Below are 14,684 nucleotides of genomic sequence, written 5' to 3'. Positions count from 1 at the left end.
GCTTTGATCTGATCCTCATCATCTCGTTCTGACTTCTGTCGCATGTGACGGGTACAAACAATGCAAACAGGGTTTTAGAGTCTCCAGAGCAACTTGAACAGAACAGAAATTTATTACATCATGAAGCTTCTAGCTGGATCCTCCCTGAGTTTGTTCGGTCGAAGCATTGTTCGCCGCCTTTGCGCGATTCGCAGCCGCCATCTGCCATGCTGGAATCGATGCCGGCGCTCGCCCCAGCTGCGACAGCGGCGACGACGATGTCGCCGAGGCGCTTTGCTGCTGCGCCTGTCCGGCTCCTCCTGTTGCCACTGTGGCTGACGGAGTCGCGTTGTCACCCGAGTCCGACGGCGTGCTTGTGGTATTAGTACCGTTTGTCGTTGCGGATTCGGTCGTGGCGGATCCCAGGGTCCGTCCCAACCCCCCGATTGGAGAAGAGCTCGTGGCACCACTACTGGTGCTCTGCAACCGGTTGTTGAGTAGAACCTTAAGGCTCTTCAGCTCTGCGCTTAGTTCCTTAAGCCGGTTCTCGTTGCCCTCTCGCGCCCCCTCGAGGGCCTTGGGGATGCTGTCCTTGAGCAGTCGGAGCTCGTCGCTGAGGTGTCGGGTAGTCTCATCTCGCCGTCGCGACGCGGTCTTGAGCTCTGATACTACGCTTTCTACCTCGTGCAGGGCTGCGTCCAGACGCTGCGTGCGCGCTTCCTCGGCCGACTTGAGCGCGGCCGTGTCGTTCGACAGTTGCTCGATGAGGGCGAATGCGCGGTTGAATTGTTCGTCGATGCTTTGCTTATCTTGCTCCAGTTGCGGAGGTGTAGGCGGCGCAATTAGCGGGACAACGTAACGCTGTGACGAGGCCCGTCAGCTTCGTCAAGGCCATGCGGAAATCCGGAACCCTTTACCTTGGCTAACGTGTACAGCGCGTAACCGACGCCTCCGGTTACTGTCGCCATAATAAACCAATCGCGCCAGTCCCGCTTAGGGAGTCTATAGCCAAGATTAGACGTGTTTGTGCCTGAATGGAGCCGTATTGACGTACTCCGGAGGGGGCTGCCATTGCCCATATGGAGGGATTCCATATCCTCCTGGTGGCGCCGCAGCTCGAGTGACAGCGGATGACTGTGCCGAAGGTTGTTGCGCGGTTGCCGATTGCCGTGTAACGTCCTCTCCGGCGCGTGCAAGGGCCAGGTCAATCTCCTCCTGGGTCAAGTTCTTGGACTGCAGAAATGCAATCTTCTTGTCTAGCGGCGACGACGTCACTGACGGGTCTTGAAGGACTGTTGTTGAAGTGTCTCGTCAGAACTCCATTGTAGAAATACTTGCGCAAAAACCTACAATTAACCTGGCAACTTGTGCGTTAGTCGGACCTGAGCAACGGAGGATAACAGTCAGATCTTACAGCCGAGGAAACGAGCTCCTCGCGAACCATGATGCCTGAGCGATCCTATGCTCTTCCCCAGCCTCGGACCATCGAATTGTACATCCAGTCACTGCGCAACTTGGAGCAGTCTCATCCGAAATTGAGTCAAGACTGCATCTGATGGAAAGTCTGGTTCAAAGACGCAGCGGCGAACGCAATTTACCTCGGGGTGGAAGCGGAGAATGCGGACCTCGGAATGTGTCACGTGGGCGGAGGAGCCCCATCTCAACTGGTAGGCTAACTGGTGACGCGCGGCTGTCGCGCGCATGCCCTGAAACGAACCGACCTTGCCGTTTCGGGCAAAGATTAGTAGGAGGTAGTCATCGGCGCGGTCAAGAAGATTTCGGTTGCAACAGAGGGAGAGCAATAGTTGAGCAGCAGCTCCCTACAGACAAATGAAGCAGGTCTTGATTCGTTGAAGTGCACATGAAGCTTAAACTGAGAAAGGAGCAGAACATCATATCTGGAACGAAGACCCCTGGGGAAGCCATGGTTTTACTGACTCAGTACTATGCTAAGTACTTGACAGACCGTCTGTGTCCGTGGAGGAACTCTTTGCGTTTGTTTCTCTGAATAGGAGCTCGCGTGTCCATCATGCTGGCAAGGTCGTATTAGAGGGCTGGAGGGGCATTCTACTTATTCAGTGTGAAAGATTCTAGAAGTGACAACGGACAAAACCTATCATAGGGATTGAAAGGACAAAAAAAAAAGGAGTACTGGAATGGGTCGTTCCTCTAAGTCGACCGTCACGGTTATACCCTCTGCCTCCAGTCATGTGGAAGAGGGCATGCTAGAGAGAGCTTGCAGGAATGAAAAAGAAATGGACGAATAACTGATGTACTGCTTAAAAATAATTTTAGATGGATGATTTCTCACAATCCTATTAGATGTTCCTAACCACAGAGCCACGGACATTTGCAGTACAATTTGAGGCTCCTCCATTGCTGTTAACGTGGACGGCTCGGACCTGGAGAGCGAGAGGCCGAGCCGCCGAGGCTACACGAACAACTTGTCCAGGCACGACAGGAGTAAATAGTATTGTCCGTCAGTTCTCGGGACGCTGGGCGTAGACAACATAGCTGCAGATGATACTTGTGGTTAGTTGTCTAGTGTATAGCAATGCCGGATAATAGCTACGGGGACACTCACAAGTCGAACATCATGTGAATGTTGCGGTTCCGGCCGTCAGCGCGGGCCTTACTGGCAAGAACAATGACTTCCTCCTTCCTCCACTGCTTGAACCGCGTCAGAGGTGCCAGGGCTACCGCCTCGAAGCCGTTCGCTTCGCCCTGGGTCTGGTTCCAGGCGCCGACTTTCTTCTGTCTAAGAGGTCAGTACTAGAGTGTTGTTTTGATTGACGGTTTGGGGGCAAAGGGGGATGTCTGACAAGATGGGGATCCTTTGGCCAAACGCCGTAGGGAATGACAAACTTCTCCACGTGGATGTTCACGAACCCGGCTTCTTTGAACCACTGCTCCAACTTGGGCCCGGGACGCACCTCATAACCAACATCCTCGAACGCCCCGTAGATTTCGTTGTAGTATTGTTGGAGCGCGGTGCCATTGAGACTGCCGTCTGGAGACATGGGATAGCCGTCCCAGTCCTGGAATTCAACCTCTGGAGGTGGAAGGCCGACGTGCAGTTCCCAAAAATCAAATGTTATCAGTAGTGAAGGAGGTATGGGTGAACTTGGAGAACTGGGGATGAGTACGGAGTACATACAGTACGTCTCCTATCCTTTCCTTACCATCGTCCGGAAAGTGCTATGGTTATCGCGAACCTCAACTAACTACTGTAACCTAGGTATGTACTCCGTAACTTAACGACAATACTTCCGTATCTCACGTGACTATCATAATGCCAATTTGGGTAAGAACTTCATCAGGTTATCACGTGAAGATAAAGTCTAGATAAAGTCCTCTTCCAATCGTCTTCCATCATCTTCGAACGATATACACTTACCCTCAGCCACCTGGAAGCGCAAACGCTTATATTCGCGTTCAGCAGTACTCGTGTTTGGCCTGAAATCTTCAGTCAGAATGAGCGCCTCGTCTCCTTCTGACGGCTCTTCCGAGCGAAAGCCGGACTCTACTACGCCGCGCAACGACTCGCGCCGACCCTGGTGCGACGAAGAGAATCCGTTCATCGCCTTCCGTCGTTACGCGGACGAACAAATCTCGTCTATGCTCCAGTCCGTTATGGGTCTGCCCTCGATGGCCAGCACTTCATTTTTAGATCGTTGGTTCGACACGGACTCGCAAAGATACCGAGACTGGACACGGCACCGAGACTCCGAAGGGTCGTCGTCAACGTCGGATGATCGGAGTGGCTATGCTTGCGAAAAAAGATGCCCTCATGGACGGACGGGATGGTGTCCTCGAGATGACTTTCCCTGGGGCTTTGGCCCTCGCCGCCTGGAGGACTTGTTCGATTCCTTCTTCGATGATCATTTCCCGTTCGGCCCTCGTCGCTTTCCTTTTTTCTTCGACTGGTTTGGGATGAATCACGACTCCGAGACATGGGCTATTCCGTATATTCTCTTCAGCCCATACTCCCCACTTCATTTGGAGCAGAGCCGTGGTGATCGACGCCGAGGTGTGTTCTCCTCCCTCTTCTCTTCTATGCAGAACCGGGCAGAGATCAAGGACGAACCCAACTGGCGCGATGCATTCGAGGATTTGCTGCGCATTGAGAATGGGCAACCGATGCTGGAAAGGAGCAAGGACCATGATAGTCGGAATGAATCCGGTCGAGACTGGTTGCGTGGTCTCGTCCAGCGTGAGAGCCTGGGCAAAGGATGGAAGTTGATCACGGATAATAAATCTGATGGCAACTCTCCGTGGCACTTCGCCATCGAGAAGTCTGGGGCCCGCGAGGCCGAGGAGCGGTCGAAGGAGCAGACAAAGGAGAGCAATCGGGAGAATGCCGAACGGCATCAACCACAAACCGAACTCGACCTCTACGATCGCTTCCTTCAGGATATCCTGGACGCTCATGAACGCGACTACTCCCGCATGTTCGAGGACAGCCCTCTGATGCGAATGCTCGCCGAGGAACGCAAGCGGCACCTCGAGCGATGGAACGGGAAATGGAAGCACATGGAAACAGGCGGCCGTAGTGAGGACTGGTTGGAGTACAGCTCGGCCAGCAACCAGCGCCTCCTCGAAGCTGAGGAGATTGCTAACAACAAGACCTCGACACCCTCCGAACCCTCCGTCATCTCGACCATGACGCGGACCGAGAGGCGAACTCTGCCGGACGGATCGATCAGGACAAAGACAATCAAGACGAAGCGCTTCTCTGATGGCCGAGAGGAGAGTGACGAGTCGGTGGAAGTGCAGCATCCGCCGTCATCGCTACCACCTACGAAGAACGAATCCAGCACCCAGAGTCAGCCTCCGGAGGGTCAGACTGAGTCCAACAGCAAGTCCTCCAAGGGAGGATGGTTCTGGAGTCGCTGAACCCTATGATATCTGGCTTAACTTAAATCTCCCCATACTGCATCTTTTCTTTCTCTCTCTTGTCTCCTGTGCATCTTGATGGTGGCTTTTAGCGCTTTTTTTTTTCTTGCTTGTCTGATGTCACCTCTCCACTTTCAGACATTTCATATACATGTATGTAGTACATGTAGGTAGATTTCGCCATTCTACACCACTCTAAGCATCATCATCGTCATCACTCATCGCTTGGAGTTTCATATAGTTCAATCCCAAGGCATCTTTCACCGTCATCGCGAATCCTGTCTATAACTCTAAACCAGGGTGGGCTTCGTCATAAGCGAGCATTCCATCTGACGTAGATTCGTTCATTGACAAATATTTTCTATTCATTGCCCCTCGGTCTGCTGTTGAGCAGCAGCAGCCTTAGCAGCACGAGACTCCCCCCATTTCAGAGGGCGAACTCTCATAAACTCATCTACAACCTCTTCGGTGATCTTGGCGCGGCGTTCTTGATACGCCGTGATGAACTGCGTCAGCGTCTCGATGCAGATCTTCTTCAGCTCACCCGTCATCAGTTCACCCTTGATGTACTGCTCGCGGATCCGCTCGACTTTCTCATCGTCGTCGTCGAAGAAGCTCAGGTATTGGAAGGCGACATCGACGTCCGGGTTACCGCCGTATTTCTTCTGCTCTTCTAGAGTGTCGCGGCCGCCGGAGAAGGCGTATTTGTTGATTTTCTTCTTACTGTTGTTCGAAGCGGAAGTCGGAGGTTAGTTTCATTCGTCCGCTTACGTTCTGATAAACGTGAAGGAAATGGAGATTCGTACATTTGATTTGGTGTGTCGGTCATAAAGATCGCACTCGTGTCAACCGAGGCACTCATCTTGGATCCTGGACCTTGCAGGGCTGGAAAGAATTTGGCATGCAGCAATGCCGGCTTGGCGTAGCCTAGCTTGGGCGCCACATCACGGCAGACTCGGAAGTAAGGATCTTGATCGATGGCGCACGGAATCAAGCTTGGAATATTGGCGTTTTTCTTCTGATCAGGGCCGAAGATATGCGGGAAGGTTGTCGCAAACGCGGTAGAGGACTGAACTGCCACAAAGTGCGACTTGCCGATGTTGTCACTACAAGCGTAACCTTCGCTTAGTCGATTGCGTACAGAAGTTCAATGTACGGTAAAACGTACCTGTCATTGAAGCCAAACACTGCTTTGCTGGTGTTGTAAGTGATGAGACGCGAGATCTTGACGACGTTCTCGTAGAATGCCCCTCCCATGAAGTCAAAGTCACTGAACAAGAACGTCTTGTTCACGTCAAATCCGACCGCCAGGATGTCCTTTGCATTATTACGAGTGAACGTTTTCATCTCCTCGATCGTGTGATTCTTCTTGCCGAAGATGATTTTCTCGTCGTCAGTCATCATGATAACCAATGGAACGTCGAACACATCCTGCAGCCATCTTGTCATTGGTCAGCCATATCCCATGTTCTATAGACGGTGACGAGAGGCATAATGCGGGATCGCACTTGGTGAAGGTGAAAGGGATCATGTGGCCCAAATGCATGCTGTCGCTGCTTGGCCCGCGCCCTGTATAGAGGAAGAACGGTTCCCCTTTCTCATACTTTGTCAAAATCCACTCCAGATCCCGGTGACTGAAAACGAGACCGCGTCTGAGGAACGGATGCGGGCGATGCCCGGTGACTCGCTCAAAGCGTTCAAGGAGTTCTTTTGTGATCACTTGGGTTCCAAAGGTATCAACTAGACGGTCGTAATCAATTGCCTTGACCTTGCCGTCGACCACTGCGCCGCTCACGCTCCACGGGTTGACTTCCTGCGCGATCTCAACGCGGGATGTTGCGGCGGTGTCGCCGGGTGTTTGCGAAGTCGCTTTCTCATCGGTGCTCAGGGCCTGAACGCCCTCGGCGAGTTTTTCCTGGGTCAGTTCATCAGTGGCCATACTGGAGGAGCAATATGGCGCAAAGCGGGTTGCGAAAGGGGGGAAAAAAATTGCTTGTTGCAACCAGTGGCCTGTGACTCAGCGGGGAAGGCTCGAGTGGGTGGGGGAATTGACACTCAAGGCAGAAACCCTTATCCAACCCTAGTTTCACGTGATTCGATAGGTATATGGAAGTGTGCTTATTCCTCTTAACTAAATTTATGAAAATTCACGTGATCATGAGAAACTACATCAGCCTAACCGAAACTATACTAGCGTGATAAGAATCAATAAGCCAGTTGATTGCAACTCGGAACGAGGATTTTTATTGGTTTCCAGAGACTAACCACACCATCATATTCGATCAACCGCCTCACCAAAATTGGCCAGCCTATCAACTTGATGAACTCATCCCAATCGTCAATCTGCAAAGGGCGCTTCTTGCTATGACGCTTGCACGTCTTGTTTCTCTTCCCTTGGTTGTTGAGTAGAAATTCATCAACAGGGAGAAGCTTTTTGCATATTTGGCAATAGTTCTGCTCATATCCTTGAGTGGCCATTGCGGGCGGTCAAAGGAGCAACACAATGAATGGAGAATATTGGCAGTTGAGGTTGCAGTTGAACAAGGAATGCGACAAACCAGGATGGTGGTGGGAGAACGTAGGAGGAATCAAAAGGGGAGGTGTAAACAGAAGCGCGCTGCTGACTAAAAACAAATCACGTGGATCAGTGATGCAAATCACGTGAATTTTCATAAATTTAGTTAAGAGGAATATGACTACTAGTCTGCGATATTCTCGCTATCGCGATACTTACTGGAGGGATGGATTGTATCGCCATAACAACGGGGTTTGACTGTACATAGTTCATCCAAACAATGCGAACGCGGCCAATGGTCACATGATGACCAGCTCCGCCGTTCATGGCACTCCCGCACGTGATTCCGCCGTATTGCCAATCCTTTGGATTCAGTGTTTATAATCACGTGACCTATCCTATTGCCAAGACCTGCACGCGCCTTTGTTGATGTCCCGCTCTTTGACTCGAGCGGACCAACTGCTCAAATCTGTTCGGAGTATTCCTTGTTTTCTCCAAGTAGCTAGTACATATTTTGCTCCCTGTGTCTGTGTTCGCATTTGCCTCGGAAGTGTTTGGCGGCTCGTCATGTCGCAGGACACGGGGTTGTTCAGTATCAAGCGCCCGCGTGAAGTAGGATTGCTCTCTGTTTGCCTGCAGTGCTTTTCTGATCTCGCTTCCCCATTGCGCGTATCGCGATATTGTGTTGACACAATTTGCTGACTAGTTGCTCACCTTAGACCCTCGGGAGTGTCCATAACTATTCCGCGATCCCTCAACCCTCATCGGCCCTGAAGCGTACGAGTTCGATCGGTGGCTACCAAAACGCGCCATACACTTCACAGCATGTCCGTTCTACGTACATCCCGAGCTCGGTAGGGCGGCCGCAGCAACCAAACTTCCAGCGCACGTCATCGGGGGGAGGTGGCTTGGGTCCCGAAACTGGTCTGTCCACTGTTCGCCGATCGGTGTCTACCAATATCTTCCAAACCGCCAGCGCTGGCCGTCCCAGCTATGCGCCGGGGTCAGCTCCAGGCTCCTCGGCCGCTCAAGGCATTCAGCGAAGAAGTAGTGTGTTCTCGCGACCCTCCGTAGCGGGTCCCATGGGACATCAGTCCTTCTTTACCCAGGCGCCGGCACCGGGTGGCATCCCCAAGGACCCGCGGCCCCTCAGGGATCGGTCATACCAGGCGCGGATTGCGCAGGAACTCATGGAGTACTTGACGCAAAATAACTTCGAGTTGGAAATGAAGCATTCGCTGAGTCAAAACTCACTCAAGTCACCAACGCAAAAGGACTTTACGTATATGTTTCAGTGGCTCTATCGTCGCATCGACCCCAGCTACAAGTTCCAGAAAAGTATCGAAGCGGAAGTGCCGCCTATCCTGAAGCAGCTCCGCTACCCATTTGAGAAGAATATCACCAAATCTCAATTGTCCGCTGTCGGCGGCCAGAACTGGTCAACGTTTCTCGGCATGCTACATTGGCTCATGCAGCTGGCGAAGATGCTGGATCGCTACTACATGGGCGAGTACGACGATGCTGTCGCCGAAGCTGGAGTAGATATTACTGGGGATCGCATTATTTTCCGCTTCCTGACAAATGCATACCATGACTGGCTACAAGGCGGAGAGGATGAGGATGACGAAGTTGCAGAGCAGCGTCTTGTGCCGCACATCGAGGCCATGGCGGCCGAGTTTGAGCGGTCAAATCAAAAGTACGTTAAGGAGCTGGAGGCTCTAGAGGAAGAGAATCAAGTGCTTCGTGAGCAGATCGAGGAGCTCGAGCGGAACGTTCCCGACATGGCCAAGCTGGACAAACACTTTCGCATCTTGGAAGACGACAAGAGGAAATTCGAAGACTACAATCAGAATGTGGAGGGCAAGATTGAGAAGTACAACCACCGGATCCAGTTTCTCGACGAGGAGATCAAGAAAACAGAAGCAGAGCTCCAAGCAGCAGAAGAGGAGCGCGCGGCACTGCAGTTCAGCGTTGATAGACAAGGTATCACTATCCAAGATATCGATCGCATGAATACGGAACGCGAACGGCTGCAGCGAAGCCTAGAGGATACCCTCAGTCGTCTCGACGAGGTCCATAACCGCGTGATGGAAAAGGAAGCAGAGGCCAGTAGGAAATTGGAGGATCTGGAGCAACTAGTCAAAACCTACAATGCCCTCGGGTATCAAAACAGCTTGATCCCGCCAACCGCGGTGAACGCAAAGGGCATAGACTACGAACTGCGCCTAAATGTCAACGAAACTACCTTTTCGTCGTCTCAGCTGGGCGGGCCTAACGCGATCTCACCGGAGCGCGACCGGCTTCTCGCAGATGCAAACACCGGTTACCAGCCCCATCACCTGGTCAATCTGGACCTCCGAGGCAAGGTCCGCTCGGACCTCAACAATCTCCGCAAGGAGATCAATGAGCGAAGAAAGAAAGCCATCGACGACGATCTCGAGCGGCGCAACCTGCTCGACAGCATCAAGGAAGCCATGGACGAGAAGCGCAGCGAGGTCGAAGCCCTCGAACACCGCCGCCGTGCCGCCGAGGAGGAATTCGAACGAACCAAGGAGATCGCTACGACGCAGAAGCTGGCGTCGGATGCGCAGATCGAGAAGATGGAGAAAGAGTTGGCCCGTATGCGCGCGTCGCTGACGGAAAGCCTACAGCTGATGGAGCAGCGCGAGATGAACACCAGCATCGAGTACGAGCAGCTTACGCTACGGGCCAACGCGCTCCGTGAAGAGCTTCACACGAGCGTGGAGAGCATGCTCAACGACGTCATCAAGTTCAAGGTGCATATCCAAAAGAGCCTGGAGGACTACGAGAGCTTCGTGGCGGACGAGGTTGAGCAAGAGCTGGGCGGCGAAGAGCAGCAGGCTGGGGAACCGAATGTCGAGTCGAGTTGATGATATCTTACAATCTTTGTCGTTACATACCTAGGTAGTTTCTCATTTCTTGCTTGGCGTTTTTGCATCGGCAAAGGTGGAGTTATTGGGGAATCAGTTTCTGAAGGAAAATGGTCCATGGTCTGTACGCCGTGACGAATGATGATTTTTGATTCTTCAACGTATAAATGTCAACTCCTTTTAGCGACGAAGCTATGCAGCTGAAGAGTATCTTATGATTCTCTAGTCATTGTGATATGATTCCGGCAGGTCATCAACGCCACCAGGACGACGACGCGCCGGTCAGCTCAGTACTGGCGGTCAACAAGCACCATCACAGAGTCGGACCTCTTGAATCTCCACCAATCCATCCGTCTTTGGAATTGTGGTCACCATGCATGAAAACAATAGGGTAGTATCTGAGAACTAAAAGGAATCCCCGCGTTTCTCCGGCCCCGTCGGGGATTTTTAGTACATGCATGTATACTCTTATGTTCAGCTGCCAATGGCATGGAAATCTCCCTCAATGCCGGCCCTCGAGCCTACTCCCGCCCAGAAGCTTGATGTTGAGGACTTGGTTGAGAGGAACGATATCACCTATTCTACTACTCCTCCGCCTCGGCCTGCTTCTTCCTCTAGGCCTTTGGAGCCAGTGGTCATTATTCCGAGAAATAGCGGCGATGATGGGAATGAGCAGTACGGTAATCACCAAGCCTACGCTCTGGTTGTGGGCCTAACCGTTGGGCAAGCTCGGTTCAGGATGATGCCAACTTCATGAGGAAGGTTTCCAGCTAAATGTCTGCAGGCTTCTCTACCTTGTGGGTTTACCGAGAATGCTGCTCATGGTTCTCATTCTGTCAAGCTCCGGCACATCTTGTTGGGACTCTCGTGGTGTTCCCACCTGATTATGAGGTACCGCTTGATGTCAGAGGGAAGTATATGGGGTGTTTTGCATTTGTAGATAACTGTAAATGACTTTTATCAATTTGCGGCTTGCGCCATGTGCTTCAGATTCGAGTAGATGATGAACCCCTTTCCAAATGCTGCATCCGAAGCTGATTTTAGGGTTTTCAAGCGGTCGTGATTGGCTATGGATGATGACTAAGCAGTTTGGATCGCTTCAAAAGTTCAAGACATCCATGTTGCGCAAGAGGCAAGACTCGCAGCTTTGCAGCTCCTGGATCTCGAACGCTTCGATCTCGCGCATTGGACTGGCGTCCAGCGTTGATGAGCCGGATATGATCTCGGAATATCGATCCGGCCTCGCCATCCTTTTCGCAGTCGACCGCCTCATCCGTCTCGCCGGCCTCGTGTCATGAAAATTTGCCTGCGCCCTCTACCGCTGGGCTGCAGGCTTCCTGTCTTTCGTTGTCATGACCGAAACCGCCCGCGTTGCGCGCGGCCACTCGTAGCGGCATCAGCGTACGCTCGGAATCATCAGATACTATGGGCGCGGCCATACACGCACTCTCGGTCCCAGGCCGAGGCCACGCAGGGTCTCGATGGAGAACGCAGTGGGAAAAATGATTTGTTTGAACGGGAAGAATGTCCCGTTCCCACGGCGCAGCGTCGGAACGTCGGGGCTTGGATCAATTATCTGGAGCAGTTTCTACCGCCCGATCTTCGGTCGAGTCCCGAGCAGACCGCGTTGTCTCAGTCGTCCGCCGTCCGTGCCAGAAAGGACTCGAGAAGGGAAGGGAGCGCGATCGCGGCGTTGTTATATCATGCACGACGTCTGTCTAACTTTGATCTTCTGGCCCATCTTGGTTTTGAGCTTGGTCGGTGGCCCGCCGTCCTGGCACTGACCAACAAGATGATCGACAGCGCAGTCAGTTTTCGAAAGTATGCTCCCGCAGCAGATAAAGTCCCTAGCGCGTTGGATTTGAAGTCTCTGTCCCTGGACGCCGTTACAGATATGGAGTTCATGGACGGGGATCAAGCACCAGAAACGAAACGCGACAGTCCCATGCGGCTGGACGTCTGGACAGATACCGTGAAGCAGTACAACGCAAGCCAGGCTATATTGGGCGAGATCTGGAAAAGTTTAGGTTATATCGTTCTGCAGGCCGCAGATCTACCTTCGGAGCAGGGCGAGTTGGCCATGAAATTCACGTATCAGACCCTCGGCCGCCTACACCACTTTGCGCTTGTGTCGGATACGGTCTACAAATACTCGGGTTATCCAGATCATGCTGGTTTTTTTCGCCCCCCGGGTATGTACCTTCTGTCGACCTACATCATGGACGTCCTGTCAGATACCGCATGGGTCACCCATCAAGAAGAAGTGACGGCCAAGGCCGTGGCAGCGGGTCAGGAAGCACCCTTTCGTCCCTTCAAGATGGGCATCCGACAGCTGGGCCCTGAGGTCTGGTTGGAGTTCATACTTTGGTGCTGCGTTGAAGGGGGTCATATCAAGGAAGGCTTGTGGATCCTGGAAAGAATGAAAGCTCGACAAGGAGATTCAGCCTGGAAACTGCTGAGCTGGATGCCTCTCCTGGCGCAACCAGAGCGTATCCGAAGCACCAATGTCAACGAGGCAGAATGCTGGCCTCATCCCGACGCCGATCAAGCGTCCACAACGGCGCGCTCCTCGGCCTTCTTCCATGGGCTGGGCAAGAAGACCATCAGTAGTGACGTTGTCGCGGCGTTTGTTGGCGGGGTTGTCAGCCAGGTGGATCAGGGCGTCGGGTCTTCGGAGCTACCTATCCAAACTGCGATACAGTACGTGGATTTTCTCCTCGCGCTCCTCGCTCAACACTCGGTCGAACGGCATCATGGAATAGAGAAGTCATCTGCCCAACGACTCGTTTGGCTGCTCGAATCGCAAGGCTTGGATCCACACATCGAGCCAAAAGCACTGCAACGACTGCTGACAATGCAGCCGCCCACGCCGATCCCTTGGGACGACTCGGTCCCTGTCGACTATAAACAGCTGAAGTCACTGAGTCGCACGCATTTGTACAGCACCTCGTCCGCGTTGGTTGGTCTGTTGGAACTGAATATCCGCGTATTCGCCATCCGGCGTCATATTCGAGCAGCTTTTGACGTCTTCTCCTTCCTCCAGAATTTGATAGATCAAAGTAAGCTGCAGCATATGCGGGGCTTTCTGGATCAGATGAAGACCGATGACCATGGACAAGGGAAATCGCTGCCGCCCAGTGAGCTGATACGTATTGGCTCCGTTTCACTGGGGATTTCTTCGATTCCGCAGCTGTCGCGTGCAACTTTCGCGCATCTTCTTGACCTGGCGCGAGTTGCGCGAGCGTTCAGTTTTGGGGAGTGGATGCTGTTTTCCACTGATCCCGACGGGGTTGCCATTCCGATGTCGGCATATGGAGACCAGGCCCTGGCGCCATCACTGATCCGGTTTGCCGCTGCAACAAGAAACTCGCTTCTGTACAACCAGGTTCTCGAATCGATTGTTCCGCCCTTGTCGCGCAATACGTTGAAGGCATTCATCAACTACTGGATCACCTTTGGCAAGTGGGATCAGGTGACCGCGATGCTGCAATACTTGCGGGATTATAAAGTCAAGACCTGGGGCGAGAGTAACGTCACTGCGCTGGCCGCAGCCATTCTCAAGCTCGAACGCAGTGCATCGAATGAGGCGCTCCCCGATCACGAACGGGAGCAGAAGAAGGAGTCACTGTTCCGAGCCAAGGATATCATGGTTCGCATTCTGAACGGCGAGTTCAACCCTCGACTTTTCTCCGGCAAACCGCGGAAGTTCCACCATGAGCGGGCCATTTGGCAGCTCCACCGACTCTTCTCGTCGATTCCTGGACCGCTACAAGAAGTGGCTCGGTCGGCGTCCCCTGAATACCAGAATCCGCTGGGCCGCGACAGCGTCTGCCTGCTTCCCTCCGTCGCGTTCCACATCTTGCTTGATACCGTCGTGAGCGTGCGGGGGAGCGCCGCGGGGAAGCAGCTCTGGGAGCAGTGGTGCATCGACCTCGAACCAGATGCGGCGAGGCGTCTCCTTGCCTCGGGAGTCTACGAGTTCCCAGCAAAGGGCGAGCACAATGCCGCGGCGGTATACCCAGGGTTCGATGTGCGTTGGGTGGCCCGGGAGAATCGGGACAAGATAGTGATGCCGAATCTCAATACGGTTCGCATCATCGCGCGGGCTGCGGCCAAGGAACTCGCCCAAGTTCGAACTGCAAAGGATCCGTCTGCGGAGGCGAAAGAGCGAGAACGGGAGGCGCGAGAGGTGTTGGACTTTTGCGTCGAGCGGTACCGTCGGTTTGGATTGGAGGACAAGGAGATTGATCGTGAGACGGGAGGGCATATTTCGCGCGGGCGCTGATATGTAGACCATCTTGTATTATAGTTCTACATTTTCTGTATATATGTAGACATCGAACCCTACTACAGCTTGGAGCCTGGATCTGATGCTGATTGCTGAATCTACCACTGCGTACTGT

At 53.1% G+C, this 14,684-nt stretch overlaps 7 protein-coding genes across 7 annotated transcripts; 4 read left to right on the top strand and 3 right to left on the bottom strand.

Annotated features, from left to right (window-relative positions):
- Positions 1-129: 129 nt before the first annotated feature.
- Positions 130-1,423, bottom strand: VTN31DRAFT_1359 (uncharacterized protein; the record flags this gene model as incomplete). The annotated part of the gene is made up of 5 exons (XM_069401407.1): positions 130-840; positions 897-981; positions 1,034-1,271; positions 1,330-1,336; positions 1,394-1,423. The coding sequence occupies 5 exons, from the start codon at positions 1,421-1,423 to the stop codon at positions 130-132; spliced, it is 1,071 nt and encodes a 356-aa protein (XP_069264215.1).
- Positions 1,424-2,459: 1,036 nt separating this feature from the next.
- VTN31DRAFT_1358 (uncharacterized protein) lies at positions 2,460-2,999 on the bottom strand (the record flags this gene model as incomplete). Its single annotated transcript, XM_069401406.1, has 3 exons — positions 2,460-2,493; positions 2,564-2,733; positions 2,802-2,999. The coding sequence occupies 3 exons, from the start codon at positions 2,997-2,999 to the stop codon at positions 2,460-2,462; spliced, it is 402 nt and encodes a 133-aa protein (XP_069264214.1).
- Positions 3,000-3,453: 454 nt separating this feature from the next.
- On the top strand, positions 3,454-4,875 carry VTN31DRAFT_1357 (uncharacterized protein; the record flags this gene model as incomplete). The annotated part of the gene is made up of 1 exon (XM_069401405.1): positions 3,454-4,875. One exon carries the CDS (start codon positions 3,454-3,456, stop codon positions 4,873-4,875), a length of 1,422 nt encoding a protein of 473 aa, XP_069264213.1.
- A 365-nt stretch (positions 4,876-5,240) lies between these two features.
- On the bottom strand, positions 5,241-6,814 carry VTN31DRAFT_1356 (uncharacterized protein; the record flags this gene model as incomplete). Its single annotated transcript, XM_069401404.1, has 4 exons — positions 5,241-5,598; positions 5,682-5,981; positions 6,044-6,316; positions 6,384-6,814. 4 exons carry the CDS (start codon positions 6,812-6,814, stop codon positions 5,241-5,243), a joined length of 1,362 nt encoding a protein of 453 aa, XP_069264212.1.
- Positions 6,815-7,957: 1,143 nt separating this feature from the next.
- Positions 7,958-10,281, top strand: VTN31DRAFT_1355 (uncharacterized protein; the record flags this gene model as incomplete). Its single annotated transcript, XM_069401403.1, has 2 exons — positions 7,958-8,002; positions 8,110-10,281. The coding sequence occupies 2 exons, from the start codon at positions 7,958-7,960 to the stop codon at positions 10,279-10,281; spliced, it is 2,217 nt and encodes a 738-aa protein (XP_069264211.1).
- Positions 10,282-10,765: 484 nt separating this feature from the next.
- Positions 10,766-11,055, top strand: VTN31DRAFT_1354 (uncharacterized protein; the record flags this gene model as incomplete). Its single annotated transcript, XM_069401402.1, has 2 exons — positions 10,766-10,956; positions 11,010-11,055. The coding sequence occupies 2 exons, from the start codon at positions 10,766-10,768 to the stop codon at positions 11,053-11,055; spliced, it is 237 nt and encodes a 78-aa protein (XP_069264210.1).
- Positions 11,056-11,575: 520 nt separating this feature from the next.
- Positions 11,576-14,566, top strand: VTN31DRAFT_1353 (uncharacterized protein; the record flags this gene model as incomplete). Its single annotated transcript, XM_069401401.1, has 1 exon — positions 11,576-14,566. The coding sequence occupies one exon, from the start codon at positions 11,576-11,578 to the stop codon at positions 14,564-14,566; it is 2,991 nt and encodes a 996-aa protein (XP_069264209.1).
- Between the last annotated feature and the right edge of the window lie 118 nt (positions 14,567-14,684).

The sequence above is a fragment of the Thermomyces dupontii genome (genome assembly GCF_041956625.1).
Source record: "Thermomyces dupontii strain NRRL 2155 unplaced genomic scaffold VTN31scaffold_1, whole genome shotgun sequence".
Lineage (NCBI taxonomy): Eukaryota > Fungi > Ascomycota > Eurotiomycetes > Eurotiales > Trichocomaceae > Thermomyces > Thermomyces dupontii.
Note: the sequence above shows the minus strand (reverse complement) of the source record. Positions and strands in the feature narration are given on the sequence as shown.